This window comes from Myotis lucifugus, unplaced genomic scaffold (genome assembly GCF_000147115.1).
Source record: "Myotis lucifugus unplaced genomic scaffold, Myoluc2.0 scaffold_119, whole genome shotgun sequence".
Classification (NCBI taxonomy): Eukaryota; Metazoa; Chordata; class Mammalia; order Chiroptera; family Vespertilionidae; genus Myotis; species Myotis lucifugus.
In genome coordinates this window covers 3,773,756-3,796,637 of record NW_005871167.1, presented here as the reverse complement: position 1 = coordinate 3,796,637, position 22,882 = coordinate 3,773,756, and the positions used below count along the sequence as shown (strand labels likewise).

At 44.2% G+C, this 22,882-nt stretch overlaps 1 protein-coding gene and 1 pseudogene across 1 annotated transcript; both read left to right on the top strand.

The window, feature by feature from the left end:
• Positions 1 to 3,054: 3,054 nt before the first annotated feature.
• Positions 3,055 to 4,023, top strand: LOC102419307 (olfactory receptor 10P1). The gene has a single exon (XM_006093686.1). The coding sequence runs from the start codon at positions 3,081 to 3,083 to the stop codon at positions 4,017 to 4,019; it is 939 nt and encodes a 312-aa protein (XP_006093748.1). The 5' UTR covers positions 3,055 to 3,080; the 3' UTR covers positions 4,020 to 4,023.
• Positions 4,024 to 6,408: 2,385 nt separating this feature from the next.
• Positions 6,409 to 7,615, top strand: LOC106697940 (annotated as a pseudogene).
• Positions 7,616 to 22,882: the final 15,267 nt, after the last annotated feature.

Here is a 22,882-nt window from a genome sequence, read left to right as displayed (position 1 = left end):
TTGTAATTTTTTCCTCTATGTTCCTGCTTAGATTTCTAGTAGTCCATTTATTTTCAGTGAAATGTAAAAATATTCCCATCCTCTTTAACCAGTATTAACTTTTTGAGACCTTATTGTTTGTCATTTGAATCTTGTAGCTGTCATACATAAGCAGCATCATAAATGACTTTACTTTCATTATTTCTTCTGGAGGGCAGGGGAAAGAATATGAATAGGCAATTCATAAATGAAATAATTCAAATAGGCAGTTTGATAAGTTGCTCAATTATCTAAATTGATTAACTTTTCTTTTTTATGTATCTTTATTGTTGAAAGCATTACTTCTTAAAATTTTTAATTGCAAACACAACATTTTTTTATTTGAAGATAGCTATATTTCTCCCATAAGCTAAGTGGTGTGAGCATCTCAAAGGTTATCGACAAGAGTGAAGAAGACCAATGGACTCAGATACTCCTGTTCAAACTGAATAGATGGAGTTTGTCTTCCAGAGTGTAGGGTGAAGTTGTTGGCCTCACTGGAGATACAGTAGGTGTGGTGAAATCTCAGGCTCCAAGTAACAATTCTGTGTCCGCCACTCACTAATAGTGTGATCTTAGGTAAGTAATTTAAGCTCTCAGAGCTCTTGTTCCCTATCTGCAATGACTAAATAACAACTATTCCTAGAATTGTTATATAGTCAGCTGAGATGTTACATACTGCAAAATGCCCGACACACAGCAATCTCTAAGTGTTAACTGTGGAGTAAATGACTTAAGGCAAAAAAATATATAAGGTGAGAGGGCAAAGTGAGTATGGGAGGAAGGTTAGTCTATGAGCAATGGGCAGACAGTTTGAAACTATCCTGCCTTAAGATGAAGGTTGCTGAGCTCATCTCAAATGTGGGATGAATGTGGGTGAAAAAAGCTCTTCAAATCTTGGGAACCAATACTTCTAAAAGACTTGGGCCCAGTGTCCTTGTCTTTATCAAACTAGCTGCCTATTTTAGACAAATCGGGTTCCGTCTTTATAAGTGGGATTTACTCATTCATCTCATAAGTATTTAGCTGAACACTTGGCATGTGCAAGGAACCATGCCAGTTGTTCTGGTGAATAAACTAGCCTATAAGACAGTTGATGACTTGGTGATTAAGAGCATAGGCTCTGGAGTTAGGCAGGCCTAGATTTGAGCCCAAACTCTCTGTTACTAGGTTTGTGGTTTTAAGTAAGTTTCTAATATTGTCTGGACTTCCATTTGCTCATCTGTAAAATGGAGAAAATATAGGCTTCTATATCATAGTGCGATTGTGAAGACCCGAGGTTTTTTGTTTGTTTGTTTGTTTTTAAATCCTCACCCGAGGATATTTTTCCCATTGATTTTTAGAGAAAATGAAGGGGGGGGCTGGCGCGGGGAGAGAAACATCAACCGGTTGCCTCCTGCAAGCGCCCTGGGGATCGAACCTACAACTGAGGTACATGCCCTTGACCAGGAATCAAACCTGTGATCCTTCGGTCCGTGGGCTGACACTCTAACCACCAAGCAAACCGGGCTAGGGCATGACTCAAGATTTTAATGACTGTTAAGCCCTTTAGCCAGGCACTTGGGAAATAGCAGCTATTAAAACAGATGCTCACCCTAGACCCCTCCCCCACCACCACCTCCCCAACTTGTTCTGCAGGATCTATACAGTGGAGACCTTTATCTAAAAAATTCTGGGACCAAGACACAAGTGCTATTTCATGTGAGCCCAAATGAAGGTGCTTTCTTCAAATACTTGAAGGGCTGTCTGGTGAAATAGGGCTTAGACGTTCTTTAAAATACTAAGAATTTAGCCAAGACTAGTAGAATGAAGACTTTTCCTACAGGCAGACGGGGCTACCTCAGTAGATGGTGAGTTTTGTTGCAGATGTTCAAACAGACACTGCACATCAGCCTTCTGAGATGTTGTAGATGAAATCTGAGCATTGTCACACTGAAATATGACACTTAAAGTCACTTTTAATTCTGAAATGCCATGAGTAATTATTTCTGACCATGAGGAGAAGGGAAGGTGCCATAGGGATGGGGGAATTTGAGCTGAGCCTGAAAGATGAGTGGGATTTTAATAAGATGCATCCCTGCAGGGGGCACACTCTGGGAATGCCTAGGCCAGTGATGGCGAACCTTTTGAGCTCGGCCTGTCAGCATTTTGAAAAACCCTAACTTAACTCTGGTGCCGTGTCACATATAGAAATTTTTTTATATTTGCAACCATAGTAAAACGAAGACTTATATTTTTTATATTTATTTTATATATTTAAATGCCATTTAACAAAGAAAAATCAACCAAAAAAATGAGTTCGCGTGTCACCTCTGACACGCGTGTCATAGGTTCGCCATCACTGGCCTAGGGGCTGGGAAAACGGAGGGTACCACCGAGACAGAGCAGCTGGAGTGATAATTACAGGGACCAATAAGAGGAGAGCAAAGTACAATATGGCCAGTCCCTGCCCCACTCCCCTCACAGGGCAGGGGCCATGGCCTAATAATCTTTGAAAAGGAGCTCTATAGCATTCCAAAGCATGATACAATTGGGCAGTATTATCTCCAACAGTTGCGTTATTGCCTGACATCCTAAGTCCATTGCCCACCATGGTGATCATAAGACACCAGCCTATGACAGCCCCTGACTGAGTCCACAGTGGGGGTGTCACATAGTTTGTTTCAGGTTGGGGTTTGGAGCCAGACTGTACAAAGAAGTCTGGGGCAAAGCAGCTGCTCCATCCCCACTCTGGAGGAAGACCAGAGTATATGTCTGGGGTCTCTACACTTGGGAGTCAGGCCCTGCACCCAGGACCCAGAGCTTAGAGGACATGGGAAATGCATGGAATTTGGAGTCAAGAAACCTTGATTCAAGTCTCAGGCCTACCACTCCCTTGGTATTACCTGGGACAAATTATTTAACCCCTCAGAAACCCATGGCCTCATCCATAAAGCGGAGACCCTAACTGTCTCGGTCGATTTGAGAGGGACTGTACGAAAAGTGCCTTACTAAGTCACAGAAATGCTGATTCCACATAAACCTCTCTTTCTTGGCTGTGCCGTAGGTTCTAGCCTGAAGTGATGACTAAGGGAAATCAGACTCTGCCTGAATTCATCCTTTTAGGATTCTCCGACCTCAGGGCCCTGCAGGGCCCCCTGTTCTGGGTGGTGCTTCTGTGTTACCTGGTCACTTTGCTGGGTAACTCCATGATCATCCTCCTCACCCGGGCCAGCCCTTCCCTGCACTTGCCCATGTACTTCTTCCTGCGCCACCTCTCGGTAGTGGAGCTCCTCTACACCGCCGACATTGTGCCCAGGACCCTGGCTGACCTGGCCTCCCCGCATCCCCAGGCCATCTCCTTCCAGGGCTGTGCAGCCCAGATGTACATCTTCATCGTCCTGGGCATCTCAGAGTGCTGCCTGCTCACAGCCATGGCCTACGACCGCTACGCCGCCATCTGCCGACCCCTGCACTACTCCATCCTCATGAGCAGGCGGGCCTGCGTGGCCATGGTGAGCATCTCCTGGCTCATGGGCATCATCACAGCCACCACCCACTCCTCCCTCATCTTCACTCTGCCTTTCCCCCGTCACCCCATCATCCCGCATTTCCTCTGTGACATCCTGCCAGTCCTGAGGCTGGCAAGTGCTGGGAAGCACAGAAGCGAGATCTCTGTGATGACAGCCACCGTGGTCTTCATCATGGTCCCCTTCTCTCTGATTGTCACCTCTTACGTCCGCATCCTGGGCGCCATCCTGGCAATGGCCTCCACCCAGAGCCGCCGCAAGGTCTTCTCTACCTGCTCTTCCCACCTGCTTGTGGTCTGCCTCTTCTTTGGAACGACCAGCATCACCTACATCCAGCCCCAGGCAGGCTCCTCGGTGACCACAAACCGCATCCTCAGCCTCTTCTACACAGTCGTCACACCCATGCTCAACCCCATCATCTACACCCTTCGAAACAAGGAGGTGGCGGGGGCCCTGCGGCACATGGTGAAGAGGCAGGTCTTCTCACCCTGAAGGGACTGGGGGTGGGGGTGGGGGGTGCCTGCTCAATCGCTGACTGCCTTCAGGTGCTGGACTGAAGCCACAATCTAATAGAAACCATGCAGTACCTGAGAAAAATAAGGCTTCCTGGCAGAAAATGCTGGAATTAAAACAGAAGTAAATCTGTATCTTACCTCCTAACCACACCCCAGACTCACCATCAGAGCTATAGGATAAGAAAGAATGGAGGGGGCCCAGCCAGCATGACTCCGTGGTTGAGTGTCAATCTATGAACCAGGAGGTCATGGTTCCATTCCCAGTCAGGGCACATGCCCAGGTTGTAGTCTCGATCCTGGGGCCTGCAGGGGGCAGTCAATCAGTGATTCTCTCTCATCATTGACGTTCCTCTCTCTCTGAAATCAATAAAAATATATTTTTTAAAAAGAAGAATGAAAGGGAATGCTGCCTATGGGGAAGAACATTTGGCATCTTCTAAATTATTCTAGATCCCTGAACAAGGTGATTGCCCTGGCTACACCCATAGTCAGAGGTCCGTGTCAGTCCTGAAAGCAGATGTCTATGAACTTGACATCCAACTAAGTGGCCCGCCCGGAGCCCGTGAGGGAGTTTACCTGGCCCTTCGATCTGGTTTTCTCCCAGAAGCACACAACAGTCTTACGCTCTCGATGCCTTTTAGAAGAAAGGGAGCTGTTCCCCTAGAAATATTCCACATGAATATCCTTCCTTGCTTTTCCTCACCCTTGATTTCTGACATCCATAACTGCCTATCACACATCCAACTGGGCAAGAGGGTGTCCCTGGCTTCCCTATTCTCCTCCCACCATGTGGCATCAGCTTAGACCCATACCCCTTCGCCAGCCCCTCAGACTGAGAGGAGCCCCGGCTCATCCTGGATAGGACCTCGGGAGCAGACATTTACCACTCAGTGCGGCCCTCTTTCAGTCTCTGGAGAATTCCCGGCTTTGGAAAGAGGAATTCCTCTCTGGGGCTGAGAACACTTTCTTAGCCCTCCAGGCATGTGACACAGTTCCACTGACTGACTTTGACCGAGTGTCTGCAAGAGGCACGGAGCGGTGCTCTCTCTGATGACGGCAGCGAAGGCTGTAACAGCAAGTTCCTGCCGTAAAAGTGGCAGAAACTTTCTGACCCATCCCTGGTGGCAGCACCCATGGTTTCCGCAGCTGACCAGTTAACGTTTGGGAGTTATTCCTGGGTAACAGTGGCTGTTCTCCCAACAACACTTCATTTTAATAATTGTTTTTCTGCTTCATCATCCAGACAGCTTCTGTCTCTGCCAAGAATTTTGATTAACACAATCGGTTTGGAGGCTGGAGGCAGGAGAGGGAAAACGTTAACCCTGCTGCCCTAGAAATAATGTGGTAGACCAAGCGTGTCAAACTCGCGGCCTGCAGGCCCCATGTGGCCCACAATGAATATTTTTGCAGCCCAGCCAATATAACAGTATGTAAGAAATGTTTTAATAAAAATTTTGTAACTTAATTTTTACAATATCCTGTTACACATCATCATTAATAATGAACTACAACGTTCGCTAATGACTGATTACTATAATCGTGTTGCATTCATTTCCCTTACGCGCCTTACCCGCAGGCGCACCATTTCTCTCCACTAATACTAGCAGCGGATAGTTTAGCAGCTGATTGCCATGTCGTTAGTCTGGACTGACTTGATTGGTGTGCGCAACAGGAAATATTTCACTTCCGGAGAACAAGAAAAATAGGTTTATTTGTGTTACACTTATTTGTGCAGTTATTCAGTGTCTGGTAAGTTCATGTTCAAGAAAAAATATTATTTTTTATTGAAATGTTCTATTATTTTATGTTAACAATTATTTATTTCAGCCCTTTGTATTCAGCATGTCTCTGTCAAAATAAACCTACATTTCTATGAAAATTGAAGCTTTTGGGTTTTGTTGCGGCCCACAGAAACTTAAACCTTGCTTATTTGGCCCGTGTTAGCCTTTGAGTTTGACATGCGTGGCCTAGACCCTGCTTAGAGAGACCAGCTATGGGGAAGTTGGGGTCAGAGAACATCCTCAGACAGACACAGAGTCAAGGAGCCCAGAGCTATACAGCATTACTGATATTCAGAAAAAAAATGGATAAGTTCCTTGCCCTCGTGTGACTCCTAATCTAATGGGGGAGGGGGTAGTGGGGAGAATGGAGTGCAGAAAAAACAAACCAACAGAAACATAGAATGAGAGCAATTATAAAGATGTGTAAACACACATTGGATGGCAAATCATTGATAACAGTTTGGCAGTGTCCCAGGAAGGCTACCTGGGAGCAGAGGCTCAGTGCAGTACTTCCAACCTTCCTCACACGGTGGCACATGTAAAAAGTGCTAATACTGGAATGGCACACCAGGGTAAACTGACAGCATGTGGTAGAGCTTAATGGGAGGCGGGAGGCGGGGAATCAGGCGAAGGAAGTGTCCCTGTCGGATCTGGCTGCACAGTGGGACTAAGGAAGAGCCACCACGAGGTAGACTGTCGCCATGGGTAAAGGAGGCCAACAAGCTGAAGGGGCAAGATGTCCTCTTATGCCTTCTTTGTGCAAACCTGCGGGGAAGAGCATAAGAACATCCAGACTGTTTTGTCAATTTTGCCGAATTCTCCAAGAAATGTTCAGAGAGATGGAAGACTGTGTCTGCAAAGGAAAAGTCAAAGCTTGAAGATATGGCAAAAAGTGAGAAATTCACTATGATGAAGATTTTTAAAAGTATGTTCCCACCCTAGCTGGTTTGGCTCAGTGGATAGAGCATCGGCCTGTGGACTGAAGGGTCCCAGGTTCAATTCCAGTCAAGGGGACATGCCGGGGGATGAGGGCTTGATCCCCAGTAGGTGGTGTGCAGGAGGCAGCCGATCAATGATTCTCTGTGATTATTGATGTTTCTATCTCTCTCTCCCTCTCCCTTCCTCTCTGAAATCAATAAAAATATATTTTTTTAAAAATTATGTCCCCCCACCAAAGGTATAAGAAAGGAAAGGAAAATACCCCAATGCTCCTAAAAGGCCTCCATCTGTTTCTTTCTGTTTTGCTCTGAACATCGTCCATGGGGGATACCGCCAAAAAAACTGGTGAAATGTGGTCTGAACAGCCAGCCAAAGCTAAGCAGCCATATGAACAGAAAGCAGCTAAGCTAAAGGAGAAATATGAAAAGGATATTGCCACATACCATGCCAAGGGCAAAAGTGAGGGGAAGGAAAAAAGAGTCCTGGCCCTAGCTGGTTTGGCTCAGTGGATAGAGCCTCTGCCTGCGGACTGAAGGTCCCAGGTTCTATTCCAGTCAAGGGCACGTGCCTGGGTTGCAGGTTTGATCCCCAGTGGGGGGCATACAGGAGGCAGCTGATCAATGATTCTCTCTCATCATTGATATTTCTCTCTCTCTCTCTCTCTCTCTCTCTCTCTCTCTCTCTCTCTCTCCCCTTTCCTCTCTAAAATCAATAAAAAATAGTTTTTAAAAACTCAATGAAAAAATATCCTCGGGTGAGGATTAACAACAACAAAAAGACTCCTGGCAGGCCAACAAAAAAGAAAGAACCAGAAGATGAGAAGGAGGAGGAGGAAGATGAAGATGAAGAATAAATGGCTATCCTATACTGATGTGTGTGGAGTGTGTGTGTGTGTGTGTGCTCAGGTGATTATTCTGTTAAGAATTTAAATTCAAATGCAACTCAATATTAGCTTCAGTATAAAAACTACACAGATTTTTGTATAGCTGATAAGAGTTTTAGTACAGAGAATACTGCTTTAAAAATGCAAGTTGTAGCTTTTTTTAATATATTTTTTATTATTGATTTCAGGGAGGAAGGGAGAGGAAGAGAGAGATAGAAACATCAATGATGAGAGAGAATCATTGATTAGCTGCCTCCTGCCCGCCCTGCACTGGGGATCGAGCCCACAACCCAGGCATGTGCCCAGACCGGGAATGGAATCATGACCTCCTGGTTCATAGGTAGACGCTCAACCACTGAGCCACGCCGGCTGGGCCAACTTGTAGCTTTTTGAAGGGCTACTACAAACGGTTAGATTTTAAGGCTTCTGGTGATAAATGTTTCATATATTTAGTGGTTTCTTTAATTTCTTGACCTGTGTATGGTAGCACAGTGAACTCATAGGAATTAGTATCAGTAGTAAATTTGGGGGTTTTTAGAATATTGCATTTTGGGGGTTTCTTTAATTTTGTAATATTACAAATAAAATTATACATATAAAAATTTTATTGCACCCTTTTACTATATAATTACAAAGAAAATAAAATATGCAGTAATATTTTATTTAAAAGTATACAGTAATAAATACTAGTTTCACATAAAACTTCCAAATAAAATTTAATACATATTAGAAACTTGAGCTTGCTTCTGTGAATATAATTATTATATTAGATTTGTGCTTGAAAAATGGCTAAACACCTCCTGGTCAAGATCTTTAAGTACTGATTTCTTAAAATAACTCATGGTCACTATCCAAGAAAACTACTCGCAGAAGTGGGTGATAAAAAATGAAAAACCTTTTCAGTCATTCAAAATTATTCAATCATTGAAATTATGTGTAAATATATATTTACATTTACTAACTTTTCTTTCATTGAAAATTCTTGTAATTTTATAAAAGGATTTCATTTCCAATAATACTTTTCCTCTTTTTTTTTCTTTTCTTTTTTTGGCTTAAACAACAGCAATCTATTTCCTCACAGTTCTGGAGGCGAAAAATCCAAGATCCAAGTGTCCACAGGGCTGGTTCCTTCTGAGGGCTGTGAAGGCCTCTCTTCTTGATTTGTAAATGGCCATCTTATCCCCGTGTGTCTTTTTTTATTGACTGATTGATTACAGTTGACATACAATATTATATTAGTTTCAAGTGCACAACATAGTGATTAGACATTTATAACCTTACAAAGTGATCATTCTAATAAGTCTAGTACCCTAATGGTACCATACACAGTTATTACAATACTAGAGGCCCAATGCATGAAATTCATGCAAAAGTAGGCCTTCGCAGCTGTGGCGGCTGCCTCAATCCCTCCCTCGCAGCCACGGTGGCTGCCTTGATCCTGCGGCTGCAGCCCCGGCTTCGTCCAGAAGGTCGTCTGGAAGGTTGTCCAAAAGGACGTCCAGATAGCCGTTCGGTCGATTTGCATATTATGCTTTATTATTATAGATTGCTGACTATATCCAGTGGTCGCCAACCTTTCGGATCTCACAGACCACCAGTGATCCGCGAACCACAGGTTGGCGACTGCTGCTCCAAAGGTTTCCTTATTACTTGACAACCGTGCCTACATTCAATCACACTTTTTCATGTCAGGTATTTCAATACAGTATTACTGGAGCTCTGCTGTGCAGATTGTGCATACAGCCACCATGCAGCCAGATTATATACCACAATAGTGCACATTAGCAGGTAATGGGCAGAAGTATTGGATATACCGTATATGAAGACAAAGATCCAGGACCACCATGGAGAGCTTAGGAGATCCCCAGGACTCCCCACCCTCCAACCCTTGAGAGCCACACCTTGGGCTGGGCACTGTGCTCCTTGTCACATGAACCCCAACTCCTCCACAGCTCCATGGGCCCCTTGTCCACTGTGGGCAGCAGGACACTCAGGAGCTGGCTGCAAGAGTAAACATGAAGGTTACAGAGCATCTCTAGGCTGCCCTAACCTAGTGAGGCCAAACAGTGTCTATCACTCATTGTTCTCACCAGCTGCAGGAACCTCAGGGTGCATCACCAACCCCACGCTTTTGGGGCTTCCCGCTGAGTAGCCCCAGGCAAGGCTATTTATAGCCAGATGCAATGAGCCTGGGAGCTCTGTCCATTCCAAGACTCCACAATGCAGAAACCAAGAGCAAAAAGGATCACACTCTTACAGATACTCCCAATCCAGTGTGCCATGGTGTACCCTTGGGGAAGCTCAAGTTTAATACATTCATTCAGAAAATACTATGTCAAGCTGTGTGCCAGGAATTTAGTGCAAAGGAGAATAAAACCAACATAATGGGGGAGATGGAACAATTAACAGGCAATTACAACTTTATATGAGACATGTACAAACAATAGCAGCAAGATAGGATGGTTAGCAGTACAAAGGAGAAGTCCCATATCTAACCTGAGAAGGCTCCAAGGAGGAACCTTAACTGAAGTCTGCATAACAAGAAGTTATCCAGAGGAAGAAGTAAGAAAGGGAATAGAATGTGCAAAGGTCCTGAGGTCAGCAAGAGTGTGGCTCACTCCAAGAACTGCAGGATGCTCATTATAATCGAGTACGCTGGGCAATGGGAAAGTCACAAGAGAGGAAGGAGACATGCAGTATCCGAAATTGTTGGAGTTTGAAGAGGTCTACTTAACCACACATCTCTCCCTTTGGGTTCTCTACCAACAAGGAAAATACACTGAAGTTAGGAAGCAGACGATCAGCTTTATTACTAGTCAAGCTGAATTGGAGGATATGGCTTGAATCCAAGGTCGAAAAGAGCTTCCTACTCTCCACAGTTACCACTACCCCCAAGTTAACAGCAGAGAATCTATACAAATGACAGGACAGGCCAGCCTGAGAAAGAAAGCCAAAGAGGGCTTACACCACACATGAGCAAAAATGCTTTCTACTGTATCAGTAAGTTCACTCCTCCCCCCATTAGAAGCAAGTGCTATGCCTGAAACTAATACAAAGTAATGTTGAATGTAATTAAAAAGTAAAATTTTAAAAAACAAGAAATGAGTGAAGGGTTAGAGAGAAAGATGGGAAGCGTTTCTGTCCTTGTTCCCTTCTGGAAATGGAATTTTAAAAATCCTTTCATCTTGAGGTAAATCTAGGAGCAGGATGACGGGTTTGCTCCCACCTCCACCCAGTACAGATCATGAAGGATGTTGGGGTGGCTTGAGAATTCAGGGACTCATTCTGAATGACAAGATCAGATTTCAGTTTTTAAAATATCATTTTAGCCGGTGTGGATCAGTGGTTGAGCATCGACCTATGAACCAGGAGGTCACAGTTTGATTCCCAGTCAGGGCACATGCCCGGGTTGTGGGCTCAGTCCCAGTGGGGACCATGCAGGAGGCAGCTAATCAATGATTCTCTCTCATCATTGATGTCTCTCCCTCGCTCTTTCTCTCTGAAATCAATAAAAATATATTTTAAAAAATAAATAAATAATAAGATGTTACTAATAAAGAAAACTAGAGGTGGAGTACATGGGAACAATATATGCTACTACCTTCACCATTTTTCTGTAAGTCTAAAACTATTCTGAAATAAAGTGCTTTATTTTTAAGCTAATTTATTGACATGGAAAGATGTTCACAATATATTATTAAGTGATAAAAGCAAGTTCTGCCTTAGCTGGTTCAGCTCAGTGGATAGAGCATCGGCCTGCAGATTGAAGAGTCCCGGGTTCAATTCCAGTAAAGGGCACATGCTTGGGTTGTGGGCTCCATCTCCAGTGTGGGGCGTGCAGGAGGCAGCTGATCAATGATTCTCTGTCATCATTGATGTTTCTATCTCTCTTTCTCCCTCTCCCTTCCTCTCTGAAATAAATATATATATTTAAAAAAAAAGTAAGTTCTCAATATAAAATATATATTCAGATAGATATTACACCAAAATATTAACAATGATAGACTCTGGATGGAATGAGTCTTTTTGTTTTGTGTTTTTTAAATATATTTCTCATCCATTGATCAGAAATAGGGAAAAATCATATATAAAACAGCAAAAGGAAAAGATGGAATTTGTTTAAACAGATTTTTATATTTTTATTTTAATTTATTTTCAACCAATTATTCCTTTTTATGTCTTTGGAAATGCTTTTATTAATAGTTTAATGTTTCGATTTGGTCAAAAGTGAATGTTTCTGATTGTGAGCACACATATTTCAAATATAAACATCGTAGAAGGCTGTGAGTAGAACACAGATGAGGACTCTCTTAAGTCTGGTTGTTTCCAGATTTATGATGTTGAGCATTTCTGCAGTTTCCAATTAAAATACTTTATAAATAAAAAAGACAGCACGGGGTACAGAGTGGGAAATGGAGCCACAGGGACCTTTTCCTCAAGAGCAGCTAATGCGGAGGCTTTTTCAAAGTGGGTCCACATCGCTCCCGTGTGGTGAATCTCCAAATCGCCCGGGTGGGCGTCCCCGCTCTGAGCTGTGTGAGGAGATGGTGAGGGAAGGTGCTGAAGATCTACTCGTCCAAACTCCATCTACAGAGGAGGAAACTGAGACGTTGGACAAGACACATCATCTCTCACCATGAGCTCATCTATAGGGTACGATTAACGAAACCTCATTATGTCAGCATGTGTGTGTGTGTGTGTGTGTGTGTGTGTGTGTGTATGCACCTGCATGTGTGTCTTATATGTGCACATGTATTGCATACATATGTATAGCATGTGTGTGTATGTGCAGAGACCATCCTACACATAGGAAAAGTAGCCAGGAAAAGCCCTGAGTAACCCTCCACTGGGATTGGCACCTGCCCCTTTGCAGAGCCTGGAGGTCAGAGTTAGAGATTAAAGAGTTTAAAGGAAGAAAGGGGACACTCTGGTGTAAGATCCCACAGCTGGGGCCCTAGGGGACTGGGGGTGCTTCAGTGGGTGCAAGATCTCAGGAACATACTATCCTGAAGTCCCGTGTGCAAGGCCGGAGGGACACGTGAGACCACTAGGAGGTCAGACTCAAGCCACAAGCTTCCTGCTTCCCCCAGGACAAGAAGTCAGGGAACCGAAAAAGAACCTGCCCCAACCTCTTTCATACTCTTGCCTCATCAGCGGAACTCGGTGTCTGGGCCTCTACGTGGATCCTGGGCAGGGGAGCAGGCACACCGAGGGAGGAGCAGAGATGGTATAAGAAGTAGCACTGGCAGGAGAGGGGGACGTGGCCAGGGACAAGGAGGCGCTTCCCTGAAGCCCCAGAGGTGTGAGCGCTGTGGGCACGCCAGAGTTCACATTCCTGGACGACAGTTTGCTGTGCCCCTGCCTGAGAACCTTCCTCCACCTTCTCCTCCAGTTTACTTCCTGTCCGCCATCCCAGGCCCAGCACAGAACACCTCCTCTGAGAAGTCTGCCCTGGTTCTCCCACGGAAACCACATTACCCCACAGCCTTCCACCTTGTATGGCCTCAGAACTTAGTAACTTAAAGCCACAAACATTTACGTATGAACTCATGGTTTCTGAGTCAGTAATCAGGCCTGTGACTCTCACGAAATTTAATCAAGCAATCAGCAGGATGCCCTTATCTTAAGGCTCCCCTGGGATACAGTCTGCTTCTAAACTCGCACACAGAGCAGTTGGCAGGCCCCAGGTGCTTACCGGCTGGGGGCATCAGTTCCTCACCAGGTGGGCATCTTCACAGGGTGCTCACACCGTGGCAGCTGCCTTCCCTTTGAGTGAGCAAGCAAGGGAACAAGATCGAGGCCACACCTTTCTGTAATATAATCTCTAATTTCTGTGCAGATAGTTAGAAGTGAGTCATTGATTCCAGGCCAAAAGGCCCAGGTTACAAAAAGACTGTGCCTTCTGTCTCGCTGGCTTTGTCTCGCTCTCTCCTTTTCTCACTCAGAGGGACCTGCCATGTTGTGAGCTGCCGAATGAGAGGCCCATGCAGCAAGGAACTGAGGTCTCCATCTATTCAAGGGGAGGGGGTCACATGAGGGCTTGCACGCCAGGAGGTGGGGATCACTGGGGGCCGGCTGAGGGGCTGCCTATCACACATGTCACAGTGGGCACTGCCTGAGCATCTACTGAACCTAACGCTAGGTTGATCAATCATGTTACTTACTAGTAAATCCCATAATCCATCTAGTGAGCCAGGCATTAGTATTGCCTCTTTGCAGATGAGAAGGCCAAGGCCAAGAGAGGTGATATGTGTGACTTGCCCGAGGTCCCATCAGCCAGTGAGCAATCCAGGATTCACACCCGAGCCTCTGACCCCACGCCCATGCCCTTTCTACGGCAACGGCCTGCCAGGGATCACCTTCCACGCTGGACTCCTGGCTTCACCACCCACAAGCTGTGTGACCTGGGCACATTATTTAACTTCTCAGAGACTCGGTTTTCTCATATATAAACAAAGATAATTCCTACCTCATAAGATTATTGCAAGAATTAATAACAATGTATGAAAAGCACTTAGCACAATATCTGGTGTATAATAAAAATCAGCATTATTTCACATGGATCAGGGGAGATAGAGAAGGTGAGTTTACTGTGTACATTTTCACCCTGGACTGAGATGACAATAATTTTTTTTTTTAAAAAAAGGTACTCAAAGGATACCAAAATCAAAGGAAGTATGGGATTGAAGACAAAATATATTGTGTATTTTTTTAATTTTTTAAGTATATTTTTATTGATTTCAGAGAGGAAGGGAGAGGGAGAGAGAGAGAAACATCAATGATGAGAGAGAATCATGGATCGGCCACCTGCACACCCTACACTGGGGATCGAGCCCACAACCCAGGCATGTGCCCTGACCGGAATGAAACGGCGATCTCCTGGTTCATAGGTCAATACTCAACCACTGAGCCACGCCAGCCGGGCAAAGGCAAAATATCTTGAAAGTTGCTACTTTGAGCGGAGAAAAGGCTTAGGTCTTCCTCTCCCAGCCTCAAGTGCAAGAAATTGCTTTCTTGGTCAGGTCCTATGACCTTTCTCAGAACATTCTTATTCAGGTGAAAATAGAAATTTGTTGGCTGCAGTATCTGGGGTGGGGGGTGTTGATGAGGGACATGAGGGGAGTCAAGGAGAGGGGAAATGATCTGAAGAATAACATGAAAATGAGAGAAAAGGGATCTGTAGCTGTCAATCAACCCCACAAACTCTAGAAGATGAAGCTGGCCTCAAGTTGCAGCGGAAGACATGATTAGATCCAAGAAACTAGAATTGTGGTGGCCTTCCCCATAGAGATCATGAAAAAAAATGTAAGTCTGGGAAATTCATGTACCCTGAATCCCAGACCTTCCTGTTCTCCTGGCAAGCTTTCTCTTTGTAGGAAAAAAAAATGTGTGAGTGAAGATCTCAGAGGTACTAAGAGCTCCTCGGAGAGAGAGCCTGGGGCAGGGGACTGGCCTCCCCAAACCCCTGAGATCCTTTTTACTCTAAAAGTCTAAGCCGTCACGTACATATATCGGATGCAACTTAATAATTAACAAATGCTTTCTCCCTGTGGATGCTGTGTAAGTTTTAATTAGTTCCCTGGGGTCAGCCAAGTCTCTCTGTTTCACTAGGGCCTGCCCCACAGCCTCACAGCCCCCAGTGCCTCTGCAATAGTAGTTACCTTCCAAATGGGACTGTCTCTACCAGCATAATGGTAATCATGGCCACAGTAACTCCGCAATTATTTTGGTCCCTTGACATTAAAAAAAATAAAAAGTTTACAGCCTAGCCATAATAGAGCACCTGGGCAATTTCCTTTCATTATCTCATTTGGTCCTCACACCAACCCTAGAGATAAGCCTAGCAGGTCTTACTAAGTGACAGGAAAACTAAGGAACCACATGACTGCAAAGTCACTTGGCCAACAAAGGTAGAACTGGGACTTGAAACCTAGAAGTTAAATCCCCAGCTTCCGGTCCAGGACACTCTAACATGCCACCCAGTCCTGCCTATCTTGGGACCCCCTCTCCTATAAGCTGTGTCCCCACATCTGTAACTTGTTCTCTGGAAGCCCAGCTCCTTCCAACAACAAAAGGCCACCGTGTCCTACACAGCAACCCAGGAACAGCTGGTCTGTTCCCCCTACTTCCTCACACCTTGTCCCCTCACCTCCGAGCCAGGCTGCTGGAATAAGAACCAATACCCCATATGGGGAGTTCGTTGGTCCATGCCCACAGTTCTCACTTCACTTCTGTTACTCCACCCATCACTCTACCTCCTTCCACTTCCCACTTCCATCCTAGTGCTAAGGAGAGACTCACTGTTTATATTTGTTCATTCAGTGTATTGTTTCTTGTTGCTCCGCACAAATAGCTTACCAAGACAGATCAACCAACACAAGATGGAAATTTTTTAAAGTAGGAGCAAAGGAAATAAAGAGAAGAAAATAAAAAAAATTTAAAGAAAAAGGAAGGTAGAGGTATAAAATGGAGCCAGGAATGTCACTCGAAAATGTAAAATATAAGATCTATGCCCGTCCCAAGGGTGGGCCACAAGTTTGACTCAAAACTGTTTAGAAGGCAACTCAAAATTCGGGTTCGTTCCAGAGCTCACAGTGTCCCTGAGATAAAACAGAGACAGACTATTCAGGGCAATACAGCTCTTCTTGGAGCTAAGACCAGGCAGAAGTTTCTCCAGAGGCAACTCCTAGAGAGATGACTATGGTTCAAGTCCTTGCCGTCGCCTTCACAGGAAGCTTCCTAAGATGACTTCTAAGAGCTGCCCTCAGCATAAGGGAAGCCATTGCATCTCTGCAGCTGTGGGAGAGACTGGAAATTATGTAACCTGAACCCCAGACATCTCTGATTCTCCTGGGCCAAGCTTTCTCTTTGTAGGAAAAAAATGTGTGAGTGAAGATCTTATAGGTACTAAGAGCTCCTGAGAGAGAGAGAAGACTGGGGCAGGGGACTGGCCTCTCCAACCGCCTGAAACTGGCCTCCCATTGGCATGCCAACAGAAATCAAGGCTCAACTACCATAGAATGGTGTGCACAGCCCACACGGGGGATGCATCTGGAATGCCCAGCGTGGGTGATCAGGCAGGCTGTGCAACTGGACCCTACAAGACACCTACTACATAAAGCCACTCTACCAAGCCCAGGAGATGTAGCAGCTCTACCTAATACATAGAAACAAACAGCCAACATGAAGAAGCAAAAATCATGTCCCAAATGAAAAAAACAGATAAAAACTTCAGAAAAAGAACTAAACAAAATGGAGACAAGCAATCTACAAGATGCAGAGTTCAAACCACTGTTTATAAGGATGCTCAATGAACTTAGGGGAAGAGTAGATGAACTTAGTAAAAACTTCCACAAAGAGATAGGAAACATAAAAACGGAGCTAGGCCCTGGCCATTTTTGCTCAGCAGTTAGAACGTTCAGTCCAAGGACTAAAGGGTCACAGGTTCAATTCCCAGCTCCTAACTCGGTTGCAGGCTCAATCCCCACAGAAAGTAACCAATGAAATGTGTGTGTGTGTGTGTGTGTGTGTGTGTGTGTCTTTCTCTCTTTCTCCCCCTCCCCGCTCCACCTCCCTTCCACTCTAGGTAAAAGCAATGGACAAATGTCCTCGGGTGAGGATTAAAAAAAAGTAAAAATTTAAAAAACAGAGCTAGGCCCAGCTGATGTGACTCAGTGATTGAGTGTTGACCTATGACCCAGGTCACAGTTCAATTCCCAGAGTACATGCCTGGATTGCAAGCTCCATCCCCAGTGAGGGGCGTGCAGGAGGCAGCCAATCAATGATTCTCTCTTATCATTGATATTTCTATCTCTCTCTCCCTCTCCCTTCCTCTCTGAAATCAATAAAAAGTATGTTTTTTTAATAAATGCCAGGACAGAGTTATTAAAATATTGCTATATTTTCTGTTTATTTTTAAGCAACCAAAACTTTGAATAAATCAATAAATACAAAGACAATATGACCTTATTTTGCAATAATAGAAAAGTCTATACTTGAGGCCCTTCATGAATATAAGGCCCAGGCCAAATATTTCTCCTGGTTTCCCAAGTGATAAATGAGCCCTAGCTGGTTTGGCTCAGTGGATAGAGTTTTGGCCTGCGGACTGAAGGGTTCCAGGTTCGATTCCGGTCAAGGGCACATGCCGGGTTGTGGGCTCAATCCCCAGGAGGCAGCTGATCAATGATTCTCTCTTATCATTGACTAGTGGCCCGGTGCACGGATTCATGCACATTGAAAGGAAATTAATTAGAAGAAATATTTTAATATCGCTATTCACCCTTTCTCTATAATACAAGTGCCAGAGATGAAAGAAAATGAGTAAAATGTAAATGAAAATAACATATAAATTGATTAATAAATAAACAATAACAACATATAACAACAAAGACATGATATAAAAACAACAAAAACATGACATAAAAACCACATTGATAAAAACAATGACTGATAAATTGATTAAACTTATTCTAATATCTCCCTGAACACCACATTAAGAGTAAAAACACTTTCCGAGTTCTTGACTAATTTCCCTTGTGATGAAGTATTTAAACTTTAACTTTAGAATCACATGCTCTTCAAACTTGAGAGAAAGCAACATATAACTGACCATGTCCGAAAACGGGTTCAGGTAGGAATATTCCTACTCTGTCTAGAGTTTGTCCTTGTGATTTATTAATAGTCATTGCAAATACTGGCATCACAGGAAACTGTCTTTGAATTAACTTAAATGGGAGGCCAGTGTCAGAGGGGGACAAATTAATTCTTGAAATCAGAACAACATCTCCTTCCGCAGATCCTGTTAATACTTCAGCTTCGATTATGTTAGGTCGCAATTTTTTGGTAATAAATCTAGTACCATTACAAAGACCCCGTTTACTATTAAGATTTCTCAGTAGCATGATGATTGCACCTACTTTCAATTTTCATTTATGACACGGCATTCCCGAATGACAGATCGAAACACACACGTGCAATTGGCGCCAGCGAGAGCTTTACATGTATCGCACATGCGCGAGTCATATGTACCCGTCAGTTGGTCGGACGGTTGGATAGACGTATGGTTGGTCACTTAACCTTTTATATGTAGAGATATTTCTATCTCTCTCTCTCCCTCTCCCTTCCTCTCTGAAATCAATAAAAATATATTTAAAAATAAAAGAATAAAAATAAATGAATAAATGAGACTTTTCCTTTCTGTCCTACTGGGGAGTTCTTTGCTCCCTTTGGGAGGAAGAAGTAGAAATGCAGATAAATCAATTTCAAGTTTTCTCTTGACAGGAGAGCCACCTGCAGCTCCGTAGATCAGGAGCCTTGGGCTCCTCCTAACAAACCCAAGGAGGCTGAGAGAAGTGCATCTTCCCCAGTCCATGGCCATATCTCAGCCCCTGCCAGCATCCTTCGGCCTTTCCACACTTCCCCAGGGAAAAGAAAAAGTCACTTCCAGTGCTACAATGGACATATACACCATTTCTTTCCTATCTGGCCAAGAAACTATTACAGAGCAGTCCAGAAAAAGTGGAAGTGCTGTTCAACCCATTCCCTGTATCACACAAGCAAAAGAGTCCTATTGACCTCAGTCTTTTTTTTTTTTAATGGTACAGAAAAAAAATATTTAATTTTTGCTTCTTCATAAAAAATTACGTTGTTTAGGCTGTTGACATGGTTCAGTTTCTCTTATTAACATACTTAAAATCTTCTGAAGATTGAAAGTATCTTTTTTTTTTTGCTTAAAGTATTACAAAGGGTATTACATATGTGTCCTTTTTTTTTCCCCGCCCTTGACAATCCCCTGGCCTCCCCTACCCCCCAGTGTCTTATGTCCATTGGTTATGCTTATATGCATGCATACAAGTCCTTTGGTTGATCTCTTACCCCCCTCCCTCCTGCCCCCCAACCCTCCCTGGCCTTCCCGCTGCAGTTTGAAAATCAGTTTGAGGCAGCTCTGCCTCTGTATCTATTATTGTTCATAAGTTTATAATTGACCTCAGTCTTAAAAAGAAAAGGTTTTTTGTGGACCCTTCCCTCTCAATCCATGTTCAAGCTTCAGATTTTATCTAAATGCGAGTAGAAGTTTTCCTCTGTCCAGGTTTTAGCAGATCCAAAATGGGGAGGAACTGTCTCTGAGTTTACGAGCGGAGTAGACATGGTGTGCTGGAGCCATTTCCTCACAAGTTACCTAAAAAGTAAGCACACCTCATCATAGCAAAGATTAATTTTTCTCCCAAGTCAATAAAACCTGGTTACATAGTAAGAAAACATATGTTGCCCCTAATGTTAAGATTTTGACAGCAGCCCAGCCGGTGTGGCTCAGTGGTTGAATATCAACCCATGAACCAGGAGGTCACGGTTTGATTCCTGGTCAGGGCTCATGCCTGGGTTGCAGGCTCGATTGCCAATTGTGGAGGGGGAGGGGTGCATGAGGAAGCCAATCAATGAATCTCTCTCATCATTGATGTTTCTATCTCTCTCTCCCTGTCCCTTTCTCTCTGAAATTAATAAAAACAAATTTTTTTTAAAAAAAGATTTTGACAGTATTTGTTGCCAAATGATGACCTTAACATGACTGCTAAGGAACCCTTGACTTCTTCCCAAGTCTGCATTAGCCAGCCCCTCCCAGGCCAGGTGCAAACTGAATTCTGATCCACAATCCTCTCCCCTGACAGAAGGAGAGGCCTCAGTACTTCTTAACATGTATCATAGTTCACATTTTAACTCATATCTGATGGCTTCCATTATTTTTGCTATAAACGCATCCTATTTGAACACAAGAGAGTGCATGCAGAAGTCACACCAGCAAATATAGGTGACAAGGACACACTGTAGGGCACATGCTCTTCCGCCACTCCACCCCAAGCTCCCTGTGACTTGTCCTTATGACCAGAGGAGACCTGAGATAAAAGTCTGCCCATCGCAGTACAAAGCAGAGCATTTAGCACAGCCACCCCTTCAAAATGTAAAAGTATTGCTTTGGACGACCAAGAATGATGTTTACACTAAACTTTCTGACCCTTACTCCAACCCTGAGCCTCGCCCCATTCCTGAAGCTGAGGGCCCAGCCCCAGTCCCTGCCCCAACCACAGGAATTGTCTCCTCTGATCCTCCTCCGGGCCCAGGCTCACTGACCCAGACCTCAAGCAGTCGCGCCTACCAATTCCATCCCGGTCCACCTCCTGCCACACCTGGCCTGATCCTGGCTGGACTCCACCTGGACCTACTGAGCCAAGCCCAGCCCCAGGCCCCAGACAGCTCGGGTCTGACCCTGCTTGTGAGGTACTGAGTGTCTAGACCTGCCCATCTGGGTACAGCTGCTAGACTGAGTCCTTGGCCGCCACCACTTTCTGAAGTCAAGCTGTGGAATGTCCAGCCAGACCAGCTCCACAGAGCACTGCCTCCTGGAGGAGCAAGAGGGATCAAAAAGTCTGAGCTCACAAGCTCCATCCCCTTTTTCAGCCAATAAGTGGTTTCCTAATGTGGATGCACATATGAATGACCTGCAGATCAACGCTCAACCACTGGGCCGCAACGGCCAGGCTGTCCACCAAATCTTAAAAGTGTATATAGAGGCCCTAACTGGGTTCAGTCACATACACAGTCCAGATGGTCTCAACAACACCTTATTCTCTCAAGGCTATGTCCTTGGAACAGCTCCCACTTTGGGAACGGCAGGCAAAGTGTACATTCCAGGGATAGGGAGGGTGTGGGGAGCTCCAATTGCCTGGGCCAATCAGCAGTCACAGCTTCTCAATGGCCTCCCCCAAAAGGTGGCTGCTAAGGAAGATGTGAAGTCAAGAGAGGGCTGGTTTGTTATTAAACTGACATATATTAGAACATATTAATATGTTAATAAAAGACCCAGGGAGAAGGAGAGGGAGAGATTAATGATTTAAGAGAGATAGAGGATAAAAGTAAGGTTAGAATTCACACGGAGGGGAGGGAGGTTAGGGGGCCTGCTGAAAAAGGTGAAGGGATTGAGGAGTACAGACTGGTAGTTACAGAATAGTCGCAGGCATGTCGAGTACAGCATAGGGAATAAAGTCAATAATATTGTAATAACTATGTATGGTGCCAGGTAGGTACTAGAAAATCCAGAGAACACTTTGTAAAGTATATAATTATCTAACCACTATGCTGCACCCAGAAGCTAATACAAAATAATATTGAATATAAAATATATATATAATTTTAATTAAATAAAAATTAATACAAAAAATTAATTCATAGCAGCATTCTTCATAATACCCCAAAAGTGGTACCAACCCAAATGAACACCAATTGATGAATGCATAAACAAAATATAGTATATCTATACTATGGAATCTTATTTGGACATCAAAAGGATGAAGCATGATCTATGCTATAACATGGATGAACTTTGGGAACAATATGCTAAGTGAAAGAAGCAGATGCAAAAGGCCACATAATGTATGATTCCGTTTATATGAAATGTCCAGAATAGGTAAATCCAGAGACCAAAAGTAGATTGATGGTGATGGAGGAGTTGGAGGAAATAGAAAGTAACTGCTAATAGGCCTAGAGTTTCTTTGTGGGGTGATGAAAATATTCTAAAATGAATTATGACCACCCGGTGTGGCTCGGTTGGTTGGAGCATCCTCATGTACACCAAACCCACATCATGTGGGTTTGATTCCAGTCAGGACACCTACCCAGGGTGCAGGTTCAATCCCCAGTTGGGGCACGCACAGGAAGCAACTGATCCATGTTTCTCTCTCCCATTGATGTTTCTCTTCTCTCTCTCTCTCTCTCTCTCTCTCTCTCTCTCTCTCTCTCTCTCTCTCCTCTCTCATCAATAAAAAGTATATCCTCAGGTGAGGATTTTTTTTAAATGATTTGTAGTGATAATGGCACAACACCACTGAATTGCATAATTTAAAGAGCTGGATTTTATGGCGTGTGAATTGTAAATTGTATCTCAATGAAGCTGTTACATTATAAACTGAGAGGGTGAAAGATGGCCAAAAGTATGGCATTTTCTAAATGAACTAGTGTTTATTATCAAACCCAAGGCTTCAATGCCCTACAAATGGAAGAAAAGACGGGAGAAAAGGGTATAATAGAGAAGGGTCGAGAGACCTGGGTCCCAGAATTAGTTCTGCCATTAACTTTGTGTTTCTTTGGGCGAGTCTTTTTACTTTCTGGGCTCCAATTTCTCGTCTGTCAAATGGGGAGGTGAGGAGGGACTGGATGGGCCTTAACCAGTCTCTAAGGTCTCCTCCT

What these genes read in the sequence shown, in the direction of transcription:
- LOC102419307 (XM_006093686.1), top strand. Translation starts at nt 3,081, where the DNA reads ATGACTAAGGGAAATCAGACTCTGCCTGAATTCATCCTTTTAGGATTC.